The following is a 19,420-nucleotide window of genomic DNA, read 5'->3' as shown; positions in this document are numbered from 1 at the left end:
TTGCATTGTAAATTGATATTAGCATTAAAATCCACATTTGTGGATTTTCATTATTGATTTTCTGGTTTTTAGAGCTTAAACCTCGGAGATCGGGATGAAAAAAAAAGTTATTTTATTTTTATTTTGCATCACATAACATTGCCAATGGCCATATTTTTGGCCATTGGCATGCTTACTCATGTGAATGCATCCTTTTTTTTGGAGCTGTCACAGCTCCGTTTTGCTATTTGCAGAACCATACTCATTTGTCAACTGAGTACATTTCTGCAAATAACACTACTCCTTCTCGGACAGGTTCTGGTTTCCTGGATCACACATTTACCTCATTTGCATAGCTTTTGCCTGCAATTCAGGTAATTTGCATATCCAAGCCCTGTCCGTGTAGGACTCGTTTAAGGAGCTCTGTTGCACACCCCTACCGGCTGTTCCTGGATCGCTCGGCGGACATGTTGGCTGCATGGAGTCTTACTCTACTCTTAGACTCCGTGCAAGCCTTCGTGAATCCAGCCCTATGTTATTACAATTTACAGGGCAATGTTTCACAGAAGTGACTATTGTTAGAGATATCATAGAAATGCATTTTCATGTCACCTTTCCAAACTGCTAACCTTTTGTCTTGTCATCTTCCATCACCTACTTTTATTTCTTAAAAGGAAATTCAGAGTATTGATGACTGGATACAGCACTAAGATGATGTGACATATTTCAGGTGCCTCTATTACAGCCTGACTTACTTTTGCAAAGACCATCTCCAGTTATATGCACTCCTTCTGGTCTGTTAGAGAGACAATTAACTTTCTTCCAACTCTGCACAGTACTCAAAGTATACTCAGTCCTCCATTTCCTTAGGCTGTTATGAAACTATGTTCCTGGCATCACAGAAAAACAACTGGCTACCTCACTAACAAATCAGCATCATTGGCCAGATTCTAGACAACATGCATTTTTTAATTTAAAGTGAGATCTGAAGATGTATTGCAAACACAGAGAGTAGATGTGTGGTTGGTTCTACAGATATTGCAGATACAGTACACTACAAAAATTATGCAAAAGAAAATATATTGCAGAGTAATAGTTATGATAGAGTTATACAGTGAGATGCAGTGCTGCAGAAAGGCTAAAGCAGTGGCTCAGAGAAGTTCCACAGGATAGTACAGTATTAATATACACAACATAGATGGCACCATTTAAAATGGCATCAGAAGTACTCTGCCCATTGGTTATGCTATGCATACTCACCCATCTACTTCCGTACAAAGAAATATAAGTATTGTCAAAGCTTTCTAATTCTAATCTCTAACAATTAAGTAAGGTCATCTATAAACAGAAGCTGCACATAAAGAAGACCAGACTAAAACAAAAGTCACATGCTCTTTGGGTGGGTCTTGTAGTGCAGGCATCTGTTCTAACTCTAAATTCAGAGCACTCTGAGAAGTCTAATAACATTTACACAACTGTAAATAAGGCTGCCTAAATAGTTATGAGATCAGTATCTGAAGCTGTGCATTGGCTTGATCCATTCATCGGTCATGACTTTAAGCATGCAGTTCACAAGTATTTTGCGAAAACCACAGAAGTTCACTAAACCTCTTGGTTTTCAGCTGGGAGACATGTACACTTAGCTACTGTAAAAAAAATTTCCAGCCTAAGGGATCATAAATTCTAACATTTTCAAGGTACAGTATGAACTGGTACTGTGATGTCACTGCCATGGGAACACTGGTATTGGTATTAACATAAGGTCTCATGCCTCACTGTTACAAAGATTATTTTAAGCAACCTCCTATATACATTAGCAAACTAACAACAACAAAAAAAAATCTTTGCATTCACTGTACCTAGTGTAACTAGTTTTATACACTGACTGTATCAACTGGGGTGGTAGCCGTTTCCAACATTCCTCTTCCTTCTTGGTCTGCCTACAAATGCTGCTTTTAAAAAGCTAGGAAACTATGAAACATTTCAACATTCCAAGGACAGATGAAAGAGACATTCAAACTAAACTCACACATTATCTACTTACAAAGAATAAATCCCATTGCTGTATAGATACAGAGTAAACCAGTAACAATAATAGATATAGTTGCTTGTCTTGTACTTGATTGTTAATCTGTTAGCAGCTCTAGGCAGATTTGAGCATTTGGGATTCTGTTGAAACATTAATGATTCATGCACTTGTAAAGAAGATCTCTCAGCTTACAACAAATGCAGTGTTATCATTGGAGGATAATGTCTTCAGCTTAGACAGGTGAATGCAAACGAGCATTCTTTATGACAAAAGTACACTGTTCTGAACTCAGTGATAAATATAATTAATGGAATTTACTCCTAGCATGTGTATAAGGGCAGCCGCGGTGGTGCAGCGGTTAGCATTGCTGCCTCACAGCAAGAGGTTCTCCTGTTCGATTCTCGGCTGGGGTGCCTTCTGTGCGGAGTCTGCATGTCCTCCCTGTGGTCGTGTGGGTTTCCTCCAGGTGCTCCGGTTTTCTCCCACATCCCAAAGACATGCAGTAGGTGGATTGGACACTCTAAATTGGTCCTAGGTGTGAGTGTGTGCATGTGTGTGTGCCTTCTGTGCAAGGTTGGGCACCAGTCTGGCAACTCAACACCATAAAACTCCACTGCCAATCATGAGCGGACAGATAATCTGCTGTGGCGATCCCTAACTGGGAAAAGCCGAAAGAAGAAGAAGACTCCTAGCAAGTGTATCACTTCATGTGTAATCTATATTAAACTGCAGCTATATACTGAATAATATTTAAAGGACAAGATATACCAAACCTTCATGGGTTTTCAGGTATTATAAAAATTAATACTAGAGTAAAGTAAAATGCTTGCATCTAGAGACCCACCTTCAGTAGAAATGGGAGTTACTTTGGCTTTGTGGTACTTCATATAGAAAGAACTACTTGCTAAATTCCCACATTCATCTGATTAATTTTTCTTCAATCCATAATACAGAGCTGCATTATTTTTTTTATTCTCTAGTTGATGTGAAATTAAAAGAAGACTACACCCTCCGTGGAGCTCTACACCCAGCTATATTTAAACTCAAATCATTCCATTTCCACTTTGGGGCCCCTGGACGTTTAACCAAAGGGTCTGAGCACCGCATTAATAAAAAGGCATACCCAATGGAGGTGAGTACATGAAGACAGTGCATTCTTCACATAAAACATTATTAGCTGATTTTTTTTTCCCCAGTGATGCAGAATTTTTGTCAAAGCTCTGCTTCATTTATATGTCCTTCTATTTTGAAAATTTTGAACGAGTAGTGGAATTCCAAAAACAAACATTTTATTTAATATTAATTTCCATGTGCAACTGCATTCATTTTAGGCAAAGAACATGTAATAAAAGCCTGATGTATTTTACAAATGTATTATTTTAAGAATTAATAATATTTATGTATGCATTTGTTAATCAGGTAAGTGGACTGGGCATATGTCTTTTTTTAAGGGTGACGTGGGAACACATCTGGTTAAGTGACTTTGCTCAGAGCCACACAGTGTGAAAGTGGGATGGAAGGAAACAAATCTTACATGCTAGACAACAGGAAGCAATTCACTGACAGCTCAGAGCTTTAAACGTCTGCGCTAATTGACATACTTTTTATTCGTTACACTTCCAGTTTCATTACACAGAACACTTGAAAAGATGCAAAACACATGCCAGGCCATCTCCAGTGTTCATGTAGAAGAGGAACTATTTATTTATTAACCAGCATTGAGTACTGATCATAAATGATTAATTTCATTGTCAGCCTGGGAGAAAGAAAAAAATACATATTTGTAGTTTATGATGTGTAGACAGTTTCCAGTGAAAGGACAGAATAAAATCTGAGTAGAAATAAAAATATGTATATAAACAAATATTTACAAAGTTGTTATATAAAATAAAAGACACAATTAAAAAGACTGGAAAGAAGAGATAAGGAGGTAGCTTGAGCAGAGGTAAAAGAACAGGAATGTCCTGAAAGAATGTATATTTGCATGTTGTTTGTTGCTGAAGATGAGAGTTTAGTTGTGATTAGACTTTGGGGTATGAGCACATTTCTATTAAAGTGGTTTGGAGATGTTCCCATGGTTTAGGCCCAAAGATAGAGAAGCTGTGGTCAGTATAAAGGTACATGTGTGTGTGGGGGGAATGTGACCCCAAAACTTCAAGCCACAATATCACATCCACTACAGAAATGCACACCTAGCCAGATCATGGCATATTAAAACCCTTGAAAACTGCCACTGGCCTTTTTTCAATGCTAGGGCCAGTCAGTGACCAAACAGTAACTAACATCTCATGTCTCATGTTAGTTATGTGCTTTTTAAGGTACTGGCTAAAATGGTGAGAAGACAGTGCTACAGGTTATTAGTTCAAGTCCAAAACCAGTAACTCTTCTACACAAAATGGAACCTCTCTGGAAGACAGTATGCTCTTCTTCACATGTCTGTTTAAAGAATTGTATATTAACATAAAACTGTGTCAGCACATCACTAGACAGGCAAGTACATTACTCTATTTTATGTACTACCCAGTAGTGGGATGCCTACCTGTTGTACATCTGATGTATGTTTAAACCCTGGACCGTGGCAGCAAGATTGGCAGTTGGCAGGGAGGGTAGTAGCAGTGGCATCAATTATATTTACTACTAGGTAAGAGCACTTGATGGAGAATACCACATGATAACAGGAGACCATCCCAAATAACATCAGTACTGTTGTGCTACCATGTGGCAAAAAGTGTCATTCTTAGGTGGCAATGCTAATGAGGTATTATATTGTGACATGAAATGGAGCCTTGCTGGTGTAGCTGGTTATATGTAGGCAGGTCCATTCTGACAGCATACAAGGATGCCCGGTGACTTGATGTAACTAGTGCTTATTTCAGCCTACAGACAATAGCTACCTAATATCCAAATGTCACCACTGCTGTCACATGTGTCACTTTTGTCTTCCTAATTTAGACATATTCCTGTCCTTTCCCCACTCAGGGATATCCTTTTCCTGTTTCAATGAAAGTACTTTTGAGTCAAATGACAGAAAATATAAAAAAGGAAAAAAGTTATTGGCAAACAGAAACTCTGGCAAATCAGGAGTCTAGGTGAGGATGGAAGAAAAACTGCAAGATGATAAAATAATTATCACAGAAACGTATGCAGATGCTGTATTCTGCTTTTTTTTGATTTACAGGCAAAATTAGTTACTGTGTAGTGCTTCCATTTTCTTTAGTTACAATTAATCTCCCTCCTGTGCAACAGAAGATGAAGCATTGACACCCCCGAAATCCTGTTCCCTCCACTGCCACACACACATGCACATACACACGAGCATGCAAGCACAATGCACAAGCACATGCACACACACACATGCACACCCGCACACACACACACACACACACACACACACACACACACACACACACACACACACACACACACACACACACACACACACACACACACACACACACACACACACACACATCAGTATCAATGGCTTAGTAGGTAGTTCTCCTTTGATACCATGAATATCATGTGGCTGCGGGCACTACTCTCACATCAGGTGCTTGGATTCATGTTCACCATTAGTCAGGTCAAGGTGATATTTTACTTACTCTACTACTATAACTGTGTCCTAGAGCAACAGAATCAAGAATTTCATCTACTAGCTCAGAGGTCTTTTAAACTGCATTGTTCTTTTTACTTATCTCTCTCAGAAGATTTGTGACTGTTTAAGTTAAGTCACTGATTGTTTTTTTTTCTTTGTCTCTTCGCCAAGTTTTCAAACCATTTATTTTGCCCTCTCTAATGCTCTGGCTCACTCCTCTCCCCACCCTACCCCCCAATTCCCACCCATCCCCTCATACTCTACATTTAAACTTCCATAGCACCACCCAAATATTCCTCAAACCAATTCCATTAGTCTCCTCCAGAAGAAAACTTTCAATAGAATTGCTCCCAGTAGTAACACCCACTCTTGTTTACCACCCAAGACTTTCTCTCAAAGTGTCTTAAGCCTTACCCTCATTAACTATCAAATTACATCTGTACAACCAAACTAGTACCCTCCTAACATTTTCTAATCCTTATTTAAAACAAAGATAAAATCCAAGTTAAATCACATGCTTCTAACTAGGATTATTTTACTATTCCTCCACAGTCTACAAGCCTCCTACACCAATTATCAAATCCACCTCCTTCAAATACTTAGGACTTCAACCAATATTCACAAAGATCAACATCTACCCAGCCTACTTTTCCAAAATACCCTGTCTCTACAAACAAACAATATCTGATTTATTTACATCAAAACTAAGTATCCAAATGTATGATCCAATACCAAACCAAGACCAAAATATAAATGGCCACACTCATCCCTCTGTAAAATATCAATTCAAAAAATTAGCAGAGATATTCACCCTAGCCAAGGACCCAATGTTCATAAAACCATCACTTCCAACCCTAAAATAAAGCAGTCACCTAATACATCTCAGCAAAAAACATAATCCAAACTCACCTTACTCAATATGAACCTAAGAAGTATGTGCAATAAAATCCATGATATACATGCCTACCTTGTCACATACACTCCTGATGTAGTCATAGGTACTGAAGCCTGGTTAAAAAAGAAATAAAGGATAATGAGATCCCCCCCCCCGGATACAATATACTTCGGCCCCGGATACAATATACTTCGGCACAACCGATAAAGCAAGCATGCAGGTAGTATAGCAATCATCTACAAAAATTCCCTAACCATCACCTTACTTTCAGAGGACACAACCACATTTAACAATGTGAACTACTAGTAACACTCCTAAAAACCAACACTAGGAAAACTACATGTTGAACAGAAATTTATATACCATCAGAGAATAACATTGATACTGCTGAAAGCATCCTGTCTTGGATATCCCAACAAATTAATCATGAAACTATCCTACTTGGAGACTTAAATATCGACTGGCAACTCATAAATTCCACTACCCCCACTGAATCCATAAACTTATTCAACTTCAGACAATTAATAATCAAACCTGCTAGAATCAAAAAAACTTCAGTGAGACACTCAACATTAGACTGGATTCTAGATACTGCTGTAGAACACTTTAATAACGTATTCTTACAGACCTTAAATAATCTAGCACCAGTACATAATAAAAGAGTAAAGTCCAACCCCACACCATGGCTGACAAAAAAAAAAACAACAAAAATCATGACAGAAAGGGATAAAACCTGGAAAAATTGGTATAAAAATAGAACTCAAAATACCTTCCAGCAATTTAGATATCTTAGAAACCTTGCAAAACTCCGTGTCAAGCAGGATAAGCAAAGATACTATACTAACCTATGAGACAAGCATAAAAACAACCCAAAACATTTTTGGTCATCACTAAACAAACTACTCCACCCTGACAAGACCAATACTCCTACTCCAAAAACAGACTATACAACAGACTCTATCTTCACACAGTTTAATTCCTACTTTGTACAATCAGTATTATCTGTCACAGACACTACTACATCTACCCCCCCTCTCTCTACCCCTGTCCAGTCAAAACTACCCACAGCTCTACAGCTTTAGTCCAGTACATACCTCGCTCCTGACGAAGGTGATCCTTAAACTAAAAACTACTTCCACAGCTGTAGACCAACTACTAGCAGACTTCCTAAACATGGCCACAGAAGACATAGCCTTCCCTGTGTCCATACTGAACCCACATTGTGAAAGTAGCAGACTCCAAATCCGACTTCAGACTAGTGACAAGTGGAGTATCACAGGGTTCAGTCCTGGGTCCTCTCCTGTTTGGTATCTACTTCTCTGAAGTACAAGCTAGCACAGAAGGTCTTTGGCTAATGAAGTTCACAGAGGACTGCAAACTAGGAGCCATAATTGAAACTCCTAACAATGTGGGCATCCTACAAAAGGGCCTCACTGAGACAGATGCCTGGTGTCAAAGCCATGGCCTTAAGCTCAATGCAAAAAAGTGCATTGTCATCCCTTTAGGTAAAAACTCTGTACCCATGAACTGCCACATAGGTGGTAGTCTACTTAACACCGAAAGTGTGATAATAGACCTTGAGACACAGGTGGACAGTAGTTTCTCCTTTGATAATCACATCGCCATAGTAGTCAGGAAATCCTTCTACGTGACACACCTCATCACAAAAGGTTTCTCATCCAGGAAAAAAGAGGTAATTATTCCCCTCTACTCATCAGTCATTAGACCCATTATAGAGCACAATGCGCCTTTTGGTATGTATCTCACAAGACATCTCCAACAACTGGAAAGGCCGCAGAAATATCTCACAAAGAGGATTACCAGCCTCAAACAGATGCCCTACGCAGACCACCTCAAAAAAATTCCAGCTTTACTCCGTCATATATCACCTACTCAGAGGCGATCTCTGCCTAACATACAAAGCTATGTCAAACCCAGAGCTGTTGGACATGCTCCACTGAAAGAAATTCCAATCCCTTTGAGCTACACGTTCTAGGGACCTAAACCTTGTCACCATAATAAATAGAACATGCTGGAGGGATATATTCTGTCCCAGAGACTTCCCATACTCTGGAACAAACTACCTATCTATATCAAACAAAGCTCCTCATTAGCACTCTTCAAGAAAAATCTTGATGATTGGATGGGAAATAGGAAATTCACCCCGGGGATCACTTCTGTGGCTCTGCTCGATAGGGGCACAAGAAAATAATTTTCTTGGGTGGCAAAAGCCAGAGTACCTTTTTGGCTAGGCTTATATAGGCCCTAGGGCCAATAGCCTAGTACCTACCTATGAACCTATGAACCACAAGGCACTTTCAAATCTGCAAGCATCATTCTCATGTCTTAAGAGTTATGCATGACTAGTGACAAATAATCCACATATCTTACATACCCATGAAATGAAGATCTCTATAGTTCTGTCTGTATATGAATATCCTAGTGTGTGGCAAATGCAGAACAGAAGGCTGCACAAGAGATCCTCAGCTTTTATACAAATTCTGAGACTGTATCATGCACATACCTATTGTAGTTGTTTGATGTGGCCTGAACACATACAGCACAATACCTAATATTGTGGACCATGCCTCAAAATGTTACCCTTCCCATTTATTCTGTGAGCTCTCTGAATATGTGTCCCAGGTAGGTATGTCTGCAGCTTTGAGCAGCATTTTACCCTCACCTAGTATGATACCACAATATAAACAGAAAATGATTGACTTCAATAACCGGCTTAGTTTCTGGTGTCGTTCTAAGTAGATCCAGTTTCTGTCAGTCTGGGAGTACATGGTGGATAGACCATGCTGCTTTGCCAGAGATGGTCTTCACCTGGCACCTCTAGGCTTTTGGTTGCTGGCAAAGGCACATGCCTCCTGCATAATGTCTTTTTTAGGCAATGTCACAACAACAAAATTCCCAATGTGAAAATATCAAACACAAAGGAACTAAAGGTCATGCTGCTAAACACTAGGGGTTTAAATCAGAAACTGCACTCTCTGGAAGCAATGCTGTCTCTGGAAGATGCTGATGTCTGTGCAGTCACAGAAACCTGGCTCAAGGCCACAGAAAGTACCCCAACTTTGCAAGGCTACAATGCCTTCCACACTTTCAGACTGCAAATTGAAAATGTAAGAACTAAAGGAGATGGAGTATCTATCTTCATTAAAGATAATTACACCTCTAGACTGGTTAGACAAGACAACTCTGTGGAGCTACTCAAAGTCCAAATTATCATGGGTATGACCCCCTTTCAGATCATCGTTAGTTACATTTCCCCCTTCCATGAACCAAGATGCCCACACAGCTTATTTAGACCTACTTGTGACAATTAAGGTACAACCTAACACCCTAGTCATGGGTGACTTCAACTATCCTTCCATTAATTGGGAGACCTATATGAGCCCAAACACACTTGCACAAAAGTTCCTTGTCTTTGTTAACTCAAATGCCCTGGAACAAATAGAGCCCCACTCCACAAGACCTGGTCCTCACCAATGTGAGTGACCGATGCAATGTCTTAAGTGTAGGGTCCGCACTTGTTAAATACAGCCATAAAACAGTCATTTTTGAAGTAACAATAGCACCAGAACTCCCGAAAGGAGAAGTCAGGTAAAAAACTTTACCAAAGCTATACCCTCCTAAGGGAAGGTATAATCAACTTCCAAGCTCCAGTTTTCACAGATGGCATTGACGACTATACTAAGGTATACACTGATGCCCCTTTATAAACATCTACACAAATGTATAGACACAGCCATGCCAGATAGGATTAAAGCAAGATCCTCAAGAAAAAATGAGCCATCCTGGTGGATGTCTAGGATTAATAAATTATACAATAAGAAAAAGAATCTGCTGTCTAAAAATACAAAAGTGAGATCCCAGAACTGGAACAGCACCCTCCTCAGCCTAAACAAGCAAATAAGACAACTTGCAAAATCTTCAAAGAGCAACTATGAGAAAAAATTAGCAACCATTGCAAATGATAACCATAAGGCTTTCTTCAACTATGTCTGCAAACTAAAAGATAGGACTCAGATGTGTGCTAAACTAATCGTGGATGGCATCCCACACACTGACCCTGCGGAAATTGCAAACCTGCTAGCAGACAGGTTTGGTGAAAGTTTCATCCCCTATCCCCCACAAGCATTCCACAAACCATGTCTTCATCATCTCCTCCTCCCTGCATCTCCAATGAGTGTCATCAATGCTCTCTCTGAGGCTAAAAACACAACCTCCATGGGATCAGATGGCATTTCAGGCTGCATTCTTAATGTTCTAAAACAAGAGCTAGCTACTCCATTAGGCGCTCTCTTCAACCACAGCATGAGTACTGGCTTTGTCCACAATGAAAGAATAACAGCGACTGTTATCTCCCTCCTCAAGGGAGACTTGGCAACAGACTTGGGTAAATATAGATCCATGAGTTTAACCAGCCTCATCTGTAAGCAATGGAACGAGTCATCATGGACCTCATAAATAAGGATATAGGTGACCTCCAAACCCTGGATCCATTCTAGTTTTGTCAAGGGCAGGTCATGCCTGCTAAAGCTGGTGGACTTCTTTGAGAACATGACCAGAGCCATAGACAAGGGCAAAGCCATGCACACAGCCTATCTTGACTTGGCTAAGGCCTTCGACACTATCCCACATTTGGGCATCATTGACAAACTAACCCAGTTGAATATCAACCCCTATGTTGTCAGGTGGGTTGCAAAATGGATCACTGATCAACAACACTCAGTCTAAGTGGGAGACTTTACCTCTGCCAGCAGACCTGTCACCATTGGTGTCCTACAAGGGTCAGTGCTCAGTCCCCTCTTGTTTGGTGTATACTTTTCAGAAGTCCAGGCCAAAACAGAGGGGCTGTGGCTAACCAAGTTAGCAGATGACTGCAAATTAGATGCTATCATTGAATCCCTAAGCAATGTCAGCAGCCTTCAAAAGGGACTTGCACAGATCAATGACCGGTGTCAAAGCCATGGTCTTAAATGCTAAAAAATACCTCATAATTCCCTTCAGTAGAAACAATGTCCCTGCTGATTATAAAATAAACACTAATACCCTAAGTACCAATTCAGTAGTGAAAAACCCAGGAACACAAGTTGACTGTGATCTCAACTTTAACCACCATGGATGTACTGTAGTGAAGGCATTCTGCGTCGCTCACCTGATTAGCAAAGACATCACCTCAAGAGAAAAAGAGGTTATAACTCCCCTGTACTCATTCCTCATCAGGCCTATTATTGAATATAATGCTCCCTTTATGTACCATACCAGAAATCTGCAGCAACTTGAAAGACCTCAGACATTTCTAACTAAGAAAATTCAGTGTCTCCAGCACATGTCTTATACAGACAGATTGATGTTGCTGTTACTGTACTCAGTAGCATATCGACTATTTGGAGGCCACTTATGTCTTGTTTACAGGGCTATCACTGACCCAAATCTAATGGAAATGCTACACATCTGTAAGTTAAATGGGACTACAGTCATCACTTCCAGGAACCTCAGTCTAGCCTGTGACATAAACAGGACCTGCTGGAGAGACAGAGGCATCTCTCAGAGGTTGCCACTCCTCTGGAATAGGCTTCCAAGCCATATCAAGCAGAGCACCTCCGTGAGATCTGAAGAAGCGTACATTGTGTACGAGAAAGCGCTCATCATTCCTGTTCTTTTTTGGTCACAATAAAGAAGTGTTTTGTCTGCTGTACCATCGTGGAGTTCCTCATTCCTGTTTTTTCTACCTCCGTGACCCTGTTTAAGTGCAACCTGGATGACTGGATAGGAAACCATAAATTTCGCCTCAGATTACCCTGACTTCTTTCCTGGACATGGGTAGTCCTTGCTAGAAAAACCTTGGGCATAGACGATATCTCATCTAGTATTATATTGGGATTTAACAGCTAGGCTTGTAAAGACCCTCGGGTCAATAGCCTAGTAACATCCTGTGAACCTATGAACCTATAATTAAGACAAAATACTTCAACTCATCTTCATATTAGGATGGGCATTCTGGAAAATACTGCGCTATATAAGAATAATGAAAAGTGATTTAATCATGAAGATAAGCCATTCAGATAGAGTAAATGTAAATATGGTTATCAAGTTCCCCTTAAAAGGGGCTGCATGCAGTAATCTCAATATCCTGCAACGATTACACTAATAATTAATTCTCATGAAGGAGGAGACCGGATGAGTGAATGTTTCTGACCTAAGGTTTTACTGCTGTCTTTGTAAGGAAGCAATTTGCTTTCTCTTTGACATTCAGGACCAAGGTGTTAGCTGTCAATGCTGTTAATGATATTGAACATACATAAGAAAGAAGCTGGAAAGAACACAGTTCTAGGGTAACTGGTGTGATTTAGTACCTATATTCTCATATTCCCTTTTTTTAAATGAAACATTTAATTAACTTATTTTGAAGGTGATGAGGCATCACACAGTTCATTAGTCATTCATGTAAGTGTAACTGGTAACTTCAAATGTATTTACCAGCAATATGTCCTCAGAAGCATCAGAAAATCGCTCAGGTCTCTGTGTTTATATAATCCCTAGTTTCAGCATATGGGTTGATTTACTTGCTAGTTTAATGTCTGAGTCAAGGCAGCATTCTAATACATTCCAAAATAAATGCCAAAAAATAAAGAAGACCAACCAACAAGGCAGTAGCGAAACAACAACTTTAATATAAGGTTCCTGTATAAGACCCACCTTTAGCTATAAAGTCTTGAGTGTTTTTTTCATTTTTACAATCCAAATAACTTTGCTTGTTTGTCTTTCCTGTTGCAAGTGCTTTGTCAAATTTACTGATAAGTGTCGAACAGAGGAATCCTTGTTAGAATGCAGACTGTAATGATGTTAAGCAACACAATTTGCATCGCTCACTTTAGGAAAATAAGAGGCAAATAGTTGTATCCTTATCCTTAGATAGTTAAAGCAACTTTTCTAGTACTCTGCTGATTTACGTATTTATGTAACAAGTATAATCCCAGACAGTTTTGCATACTTTTAAAGGACAACTACACTAAGAGTACAACCTTTATGTTCACCAGTACACATTCTACAAAATGACCCCTGCACATATAAAAAGCATGGCTTACCTGCTTCTTCCATGCTTTTGTATTTGTGTGCTGTTTAGCTTCCCCACTGCACAATGTATTAGGTTTGAATAAAATCTCATGTATAGGAGTTTGTCACCCTGGCCAATACATCATGTTATGGATCATATTTTAATCCTTTTGACCAAGTAAAATCTCACATAGTAAGGTATTTATGGTTCTCCATTCATTTCCATGGACTGTGGTCAGAAACCTTTTCATTTTTATAGGAATTCACATTTTTTTATTTATTTTATTTATTTTTTATTTTACATTTGTTAACTAGGTTAGTCTGGCTGAGCTTTTGGCTCATTTTCAGAAGAGACCCTGGGAGAAAAGCTCCTCAGGACAAAAAAACAATTTATTAAATTTTAGTAACATAGTAGTAGCAATCTGCTATAGGATCTTTCAAGCAGAGACCTGGAGAGAAAAAAAGCTCCTCAGGCAATTCAATTACACAGAGTATTAACAATTGGCACACAAGTATGTGAGTTGTTACAAACAAGGTTTTAAACAATTAGCAGAAGAAAATGTGACTAGTTACACTATTACTTAAGCTGCTTAGAGCAAAATGAGTTAATAGTTAAGCAGATGCTTATTTAAAGTGGGTAGGATCTAGTTGTATAAGAGTTTGGAAACAAGAAAGGAAAGTAAGAATGGCTAGTAGGAGATGTAGGGGAGGTAGAGTGTAGGAGACAGACTAGACAGGTAGGTTGTTTTGAGACTGTAAGAATTAAGAGTGGTTGGAGATAGAAGAAGGGAAGAGGTAGAAGAGGCAGGGGAATAGTGTTAGAGATACATTGGGTGAAGTGGTAAAATAGGTGAAAGGATGGTGGTTTCAGGGTGGTTGGCTACAGTGGCAAGACCACTTAGTTTTTAGATATTTCCTTGTGGCTAATTTGAAACTTTTGCTTGCTGGAGGGAGTTTATTTCCTAGCAGGGGAATATTTGGATATGATAGTGGAGAGGCTGGGGCAGAAGGAGGGTAGATAGAGGATAGAGTGGGTGATATGTAGTTGGTATAGTTGGAGCAGGTGAGGGAATTCTAGCCATTCTAGTTGCTGTAGTGCTAAACAGTGGTGTGGCTTGTAGGTTTGGTTAGCTGCAAATCTAGCGATCTTATTGTAAGTAGTTTCAAGCTTGGAAATAAATGTAGAGTTTAGGTTTGTGAATATGTGGCAGCTGTACAGGAGTGTTGGGAGTAATAAAGCCTGGGAGAGAGTTATTTGTGCAGTGTTAGTTAAATATTTCTTACTACGGAAAAGGTGTCCAAGTTTCTGATGAGTTCTTCTTACCAAGTTAGTAATATAGAGATCAAACTTAAGCTCACCATCTATTGTAACACATAGCAATTTAGTACTAGATTCAGCTGAGATGGTAGTGTTGTTGCAGGATAAGATGGTAAATGTACTTTTGAGTGTGGTGATGCTTTTAGGGAGGAAGAGTAGGAGCTTAGTTTTTTTTTTGGATTAAGTATTAGTTTGTTATCACTAAGCCAAGTCACAATGGTGTGGAAGGATGCCTGGGTAGTTGAGTGGAGGTCAGTTGGATTGTCAGCAATGGTTATAACAGTAGAGTCATCAGCATATTGCACAAGAGATTACTGAGGACAAGAGGGGTAGAGCAAGTTGGTGAAAATATTAAAGAGTAGTGGTCCAAGTATGGACCCTTGCGGGACTCCCATTTGTACAGTGAGAGGGGAGGATAGTGCAGACAGCCATTTAACTGATTGCTGGCAGGTAGAGAGATAGATGGAGAACCAGGAGATAGTAGGGGGAGAGAAATGTAAATTAGTGAGTTTGTCTAGAAGGAGTGGGTGAGAGACAGTGTCAAAAGCTTTAGAAAGGTCAAGGAATAGGCATGAGGCAAGTTTATTGTTATCCCGAGCTAGGGAGACTATGTTGATGAATGATATGAGTGCAGTAGTTGTACTATGCCTGAGATGGAAACCATGCTTTGTGGGTGTGAGAAGGTTTTTCCTGGTGAAGGTAATGCATTACCTGCTTGGGAATGCATTTCTCTAGGATTTTTGAGAGTGGAGAGAGTATGGCAATCAGTCTGAAGTTGGATATGCCTGAAGAGTTGCCCCCTTTGTGAAAGGGTAAAGAAATTCTTCCATAGAGTGGGGACATAGGATTCAGAAATGGATCAGTTGATTAAGATGGATATAGGATAGGCAAGAGGTTCAGAGCAATCTGCAGGAAGTAAGAGGGTAGCTTGTCAACAGATGGGGAGCAAGGTTTAAGTTTAGAGAGTAATGACATTACATAGTTAATTGATACTGCTTTTAGAGAGAAGGAGTTAGAAGGGTTTGGAAGAGGTATAGAGTTTGTGGGGGTGCTAGTGTTGTTTCTAGGGGGAAGAGAATTTATTATGGAGGTTACTGAGTTTATAAAATGATTGTTAAATTTGTTGGCTATGTCTTCAGGCGTTGCATTAGGACATGGTTTAGGAGAGGAAGGGTTTCCTGGATGAAGAGGCTGTTTAATAGAGCTCCAGAATTTCTTTGGGTCTGATTTAAGCATAGAGGGAGGATTGGCATAGAAGTTTATTTTGTCATAATGAATGATTTTGTTTTTAATTTTATTTCTGAGTTCTTTATATTTCTGAAGAAGAGAAGGGGTCCTAGTTTTAGTCCACATTTTCCAAATCCTATTCCGGTCTTTCATGAAGGTTCTGGTAGATAATGAGCCAGGAAACAGTATTAGATTTGATTCTAATCGTGCGAAGAGGAGCAAGGGAGTTAAGAATGTTTAGGAATGTAGAGCTGAAGGAGTGGACAGCTTCATCTAAAGGAAGAGTGGTAAGGTAAGACCAGTTAATTCTGGAGAGTTGTTGTATAAAGGAGTTAAGACAGAAATGTGAAAGTGAGCGGGTGGCAATAAATTTGTTTGGTTTGGTATAGTGGGGAGTATGTCTGGTAACTTATAGGGCAGTGGTCACTGAGGGCATTTGGAAGGGTTTGGGAGTTATGATAGTTTTGAGGGTGGGAGACCAATATCCAGTCAAGAAGAGATCTAGGTTGGTGAGATTTATTTATTAATTTTGTTACTGTGTACTGTTATTTACAATTGTCTTCTCTCCCTTCCCTGTTGCTGTAAGCCTGTTGTATCTTTGGGAAGTCACAACACTTTTATCTTTGTAGAGTCAGAAAATACACACACACAATGATAAAAAGAGAATGATTTGAGGAGGTAATTCCTATTTTTTTCCTCAAAAACTGAAATTTAAGCATAGATTTGCACTTGAAGAGGACATTGGTTATTGCACTGAGTTTAAAACAAGATAAAGAACAAAAAACAGAATTTTACTGAAAGGAAGTTTCAGACAATTTTTTTATACCACAGGCTTGAATGAGCAATATACATTGAAAAATGTTTGTACTAAACAGGAGAGTCTGTTTGTGACAGTAGATGTAAAGTCACTATACCTGGATATTTCACATGCCTAAAAATCAATTGGCTTTCAGTACCTCATAAGACCACGTTTCTTCCAAGTGCCATAATTTATAAAGTTCTAAAAAACTGTCACTGCCTTCCTTTAAGAGTAAAACTACCTTTACAAAACAACTTTCATGACTCAGAAGTATACAAGACAACAATTCCAATATGCCCCCCTTTTAAAACTGCTGTAGGTGAGACAGAGTTCTTTAGACTGGGACCTGCAAACTGGAACCACCTGCCTTCTAACATCAGATATCTAGAAACCATTAAAAGCTTCAATGATTTACTTAAAGAGCATGAACTGATTCTAACTACAACTGCTACCATGACAACAGTTAGGTAACTTCCCATCCCATATCATGAATAATAGACTGCATTTAAGAAACTTTTCTCAGACTCTTAATGTGGCATTTGATATGCATATATTTCACATGTACTTAGGAGTTCATGTATTATGATTGCACTGCATTTTATGAATATCTTAGCTTGCATTTTGTATTTACCTTTTTCTTTGTCTATTACTGTAGTGTGGATCTTTTAATCTTACCCTGTCTGCATTAAATCTTGGCACTGTGTGCTGAATTTTGTTATGTACTCATTGTTAGTTCAAAAGTCAGATGTATTTTATGGTCTTTGAGCTTGGGTTGTGTTTGAAAAGAGTCAGTACATCTGCCCACTTATTTTGGTGAACAAATAGTAAATAAATAGGTTTACTTTTAAAATCTTGAGATTGAGATGTCCGCAGATGGAAAATTCGAAACACAGACGTTCAAATTTTCATCTGCCTGAACAGCTCAATGATCGAAAGTTTATATTGGTGAATGTTATATTAGTGAATGCACTGTGCATTCACTAATATAAATTCAAAGAACTGTACAGAGATCATGGTACAGTGCAATTTGGGAAATTCATCCCTTTCCTCACTGTAGTGTAATCTTGGAACTGGAATATATAGTTAGCAGGGGGTACCCCCCCACAGGGGGGTGCAGGGGAGGCCTATACCTAACGTGATATTAGGTATAGGGGTTTACTTTAAGGGAGCTCCTATATGGCCATCACGTGATGTGTTCCGAAACAATGTCAAATCTGCTGAATTCGATCAGCGGATTTGACATTGTGACTTCTTTTTTTTATACTTTCGAGTTTTGGTTTCTATATGTCAAATGCAAATTATTTTGACGTTTGACATATTGATAGTAAACCAAATAAATAAAAATAATTCATTAGTTCATAGGTTCATAGGTAGGTACTAGGCTATTGGCCCTAGGGCCTATATAAGCCTAGCCAAAGGTACCCTGGCTTTCGCCACCCAAGAAAATTATTTTCCTGTGCCACTGTCGAGCAGAGTCACAGAAGTGATCCCGGGGTGAATTTCCTATCTCCCATCCAGTCATCAAGAATTTTCTTGAACAGTGCTAATGAGGAGCTTTGTTTGATATACATTGCTAGTTTGTTCCAGAGTATGGGAAGTCTCTGGGACAGGAATCTATCCCTCCAGCATGTTCTGTTTATTGTGGTGACGAGGTTTAGGTCCCTAGAGCGTGTAGCTTGTTTTAGCACTCATCTGTTTCTTTGAGCTCCGCACTTGTTCAGAACTCATTGTAAGCACTAAATAAGTTACAAATTACTACAGCACTCAACTTTCCTCACTTGTCTAGAGGAAAACAGTTTTTAGTACTTAATAAATAAGCACCTATTCAGGCATGTCTAAAGGTCAGCTCCCGGTGTTTTCTCCTGTCTACCTGATGAATCTGGGCATCTTGGGACAATGCAGTAATTGCTTCATGTACACAGACAACCCTCTCCTCCTGCCACCCAACACTATGACCTGTGAGAGATGCATTTATATAGCCAAACTGGAAGCAAAGCTCTCTTCACCAAAGATGGTCTAGGCAGTCAAGAGGAGAAGGTAAACACTTGCACCGCACCACACTCATCACATTGTCCCTCAAAACCTACACCACCAAAACACACACACAGAAGCACAGAACACACACCTACATTCACGGAGGCTCTCAGTACAAATCTGCTCAAACAACAGAGACCTCCAAAGCAGAAATGCAAGCAACCTCCACCCCCCAACACAACCCAAATGACACATAACTCACATACTCAGTGTGCCACTCAACTACAGCCCATAAGGCATAACGTACCCAACATTCTAGTCATAGGTAACTCTATAGTCAGGCACACTGATGTTCCACTCACCAGGCTAAACAAGGAAAAAGTTACTGTCAGCTGCCTGTCAGGTGTCAGGATCCACCACATAACACACGCACTCAGGTCACTCCACAACAAGTACAAATATGACTCTGTCATTGTCCATGTTGGTGTGAATGACCTGAGATGTACCTCCCTGGACTACATGAAAAGAGACATGGA

At 39.5% G+C, this 19,420-nt stretch overlaps 1 protein-coding gene across 4 annotated transcripts in view; it reads left to right on the top strand.

Moving 5' to 3' along the window:
• Positions 1-19,420, top strand: part of LOC122811923 (carbonic anhydrase 6-like) — a 255,244-nt gene that overhangs the window by 57,328 nt on the left and 178,496 nt on the right. For all 4 annotated transcript variants that reach the window (XM_044084093.1, XM_044084092.1, XM_044084095.1 and 1 more), the window contains one exon: positions 2,989-3,140. In XM_044084093.1, the coding sequence (XP_043940028.1) occupies positions 2,989-3,140 (152 nt within the window). The remainder of the gene's footprint in view (positions 1-2,988; positions 3,141-19,420) is intronic.

Source organism: Protopterus annectens, chromosome 9.part0 (assembly GCF_019279795.1).
Source record: "Protopterus annectens isolate FY-2018-M chromosome 9.part0, PAN1.0, whole genome shotgun sequence".
In the NCBI taxonomy this organism is placed as follows: Eukaryota; Metazoa; Chordata; order Ceratodontiformes; family Protopteridae; genus Protopterus; species Protopterus annectens.
The sequence above is the reverse complement of the archived record's forward strand: the minus strand, read 5'-3'. Positions and strand labels throughout refer to the sequence as shown.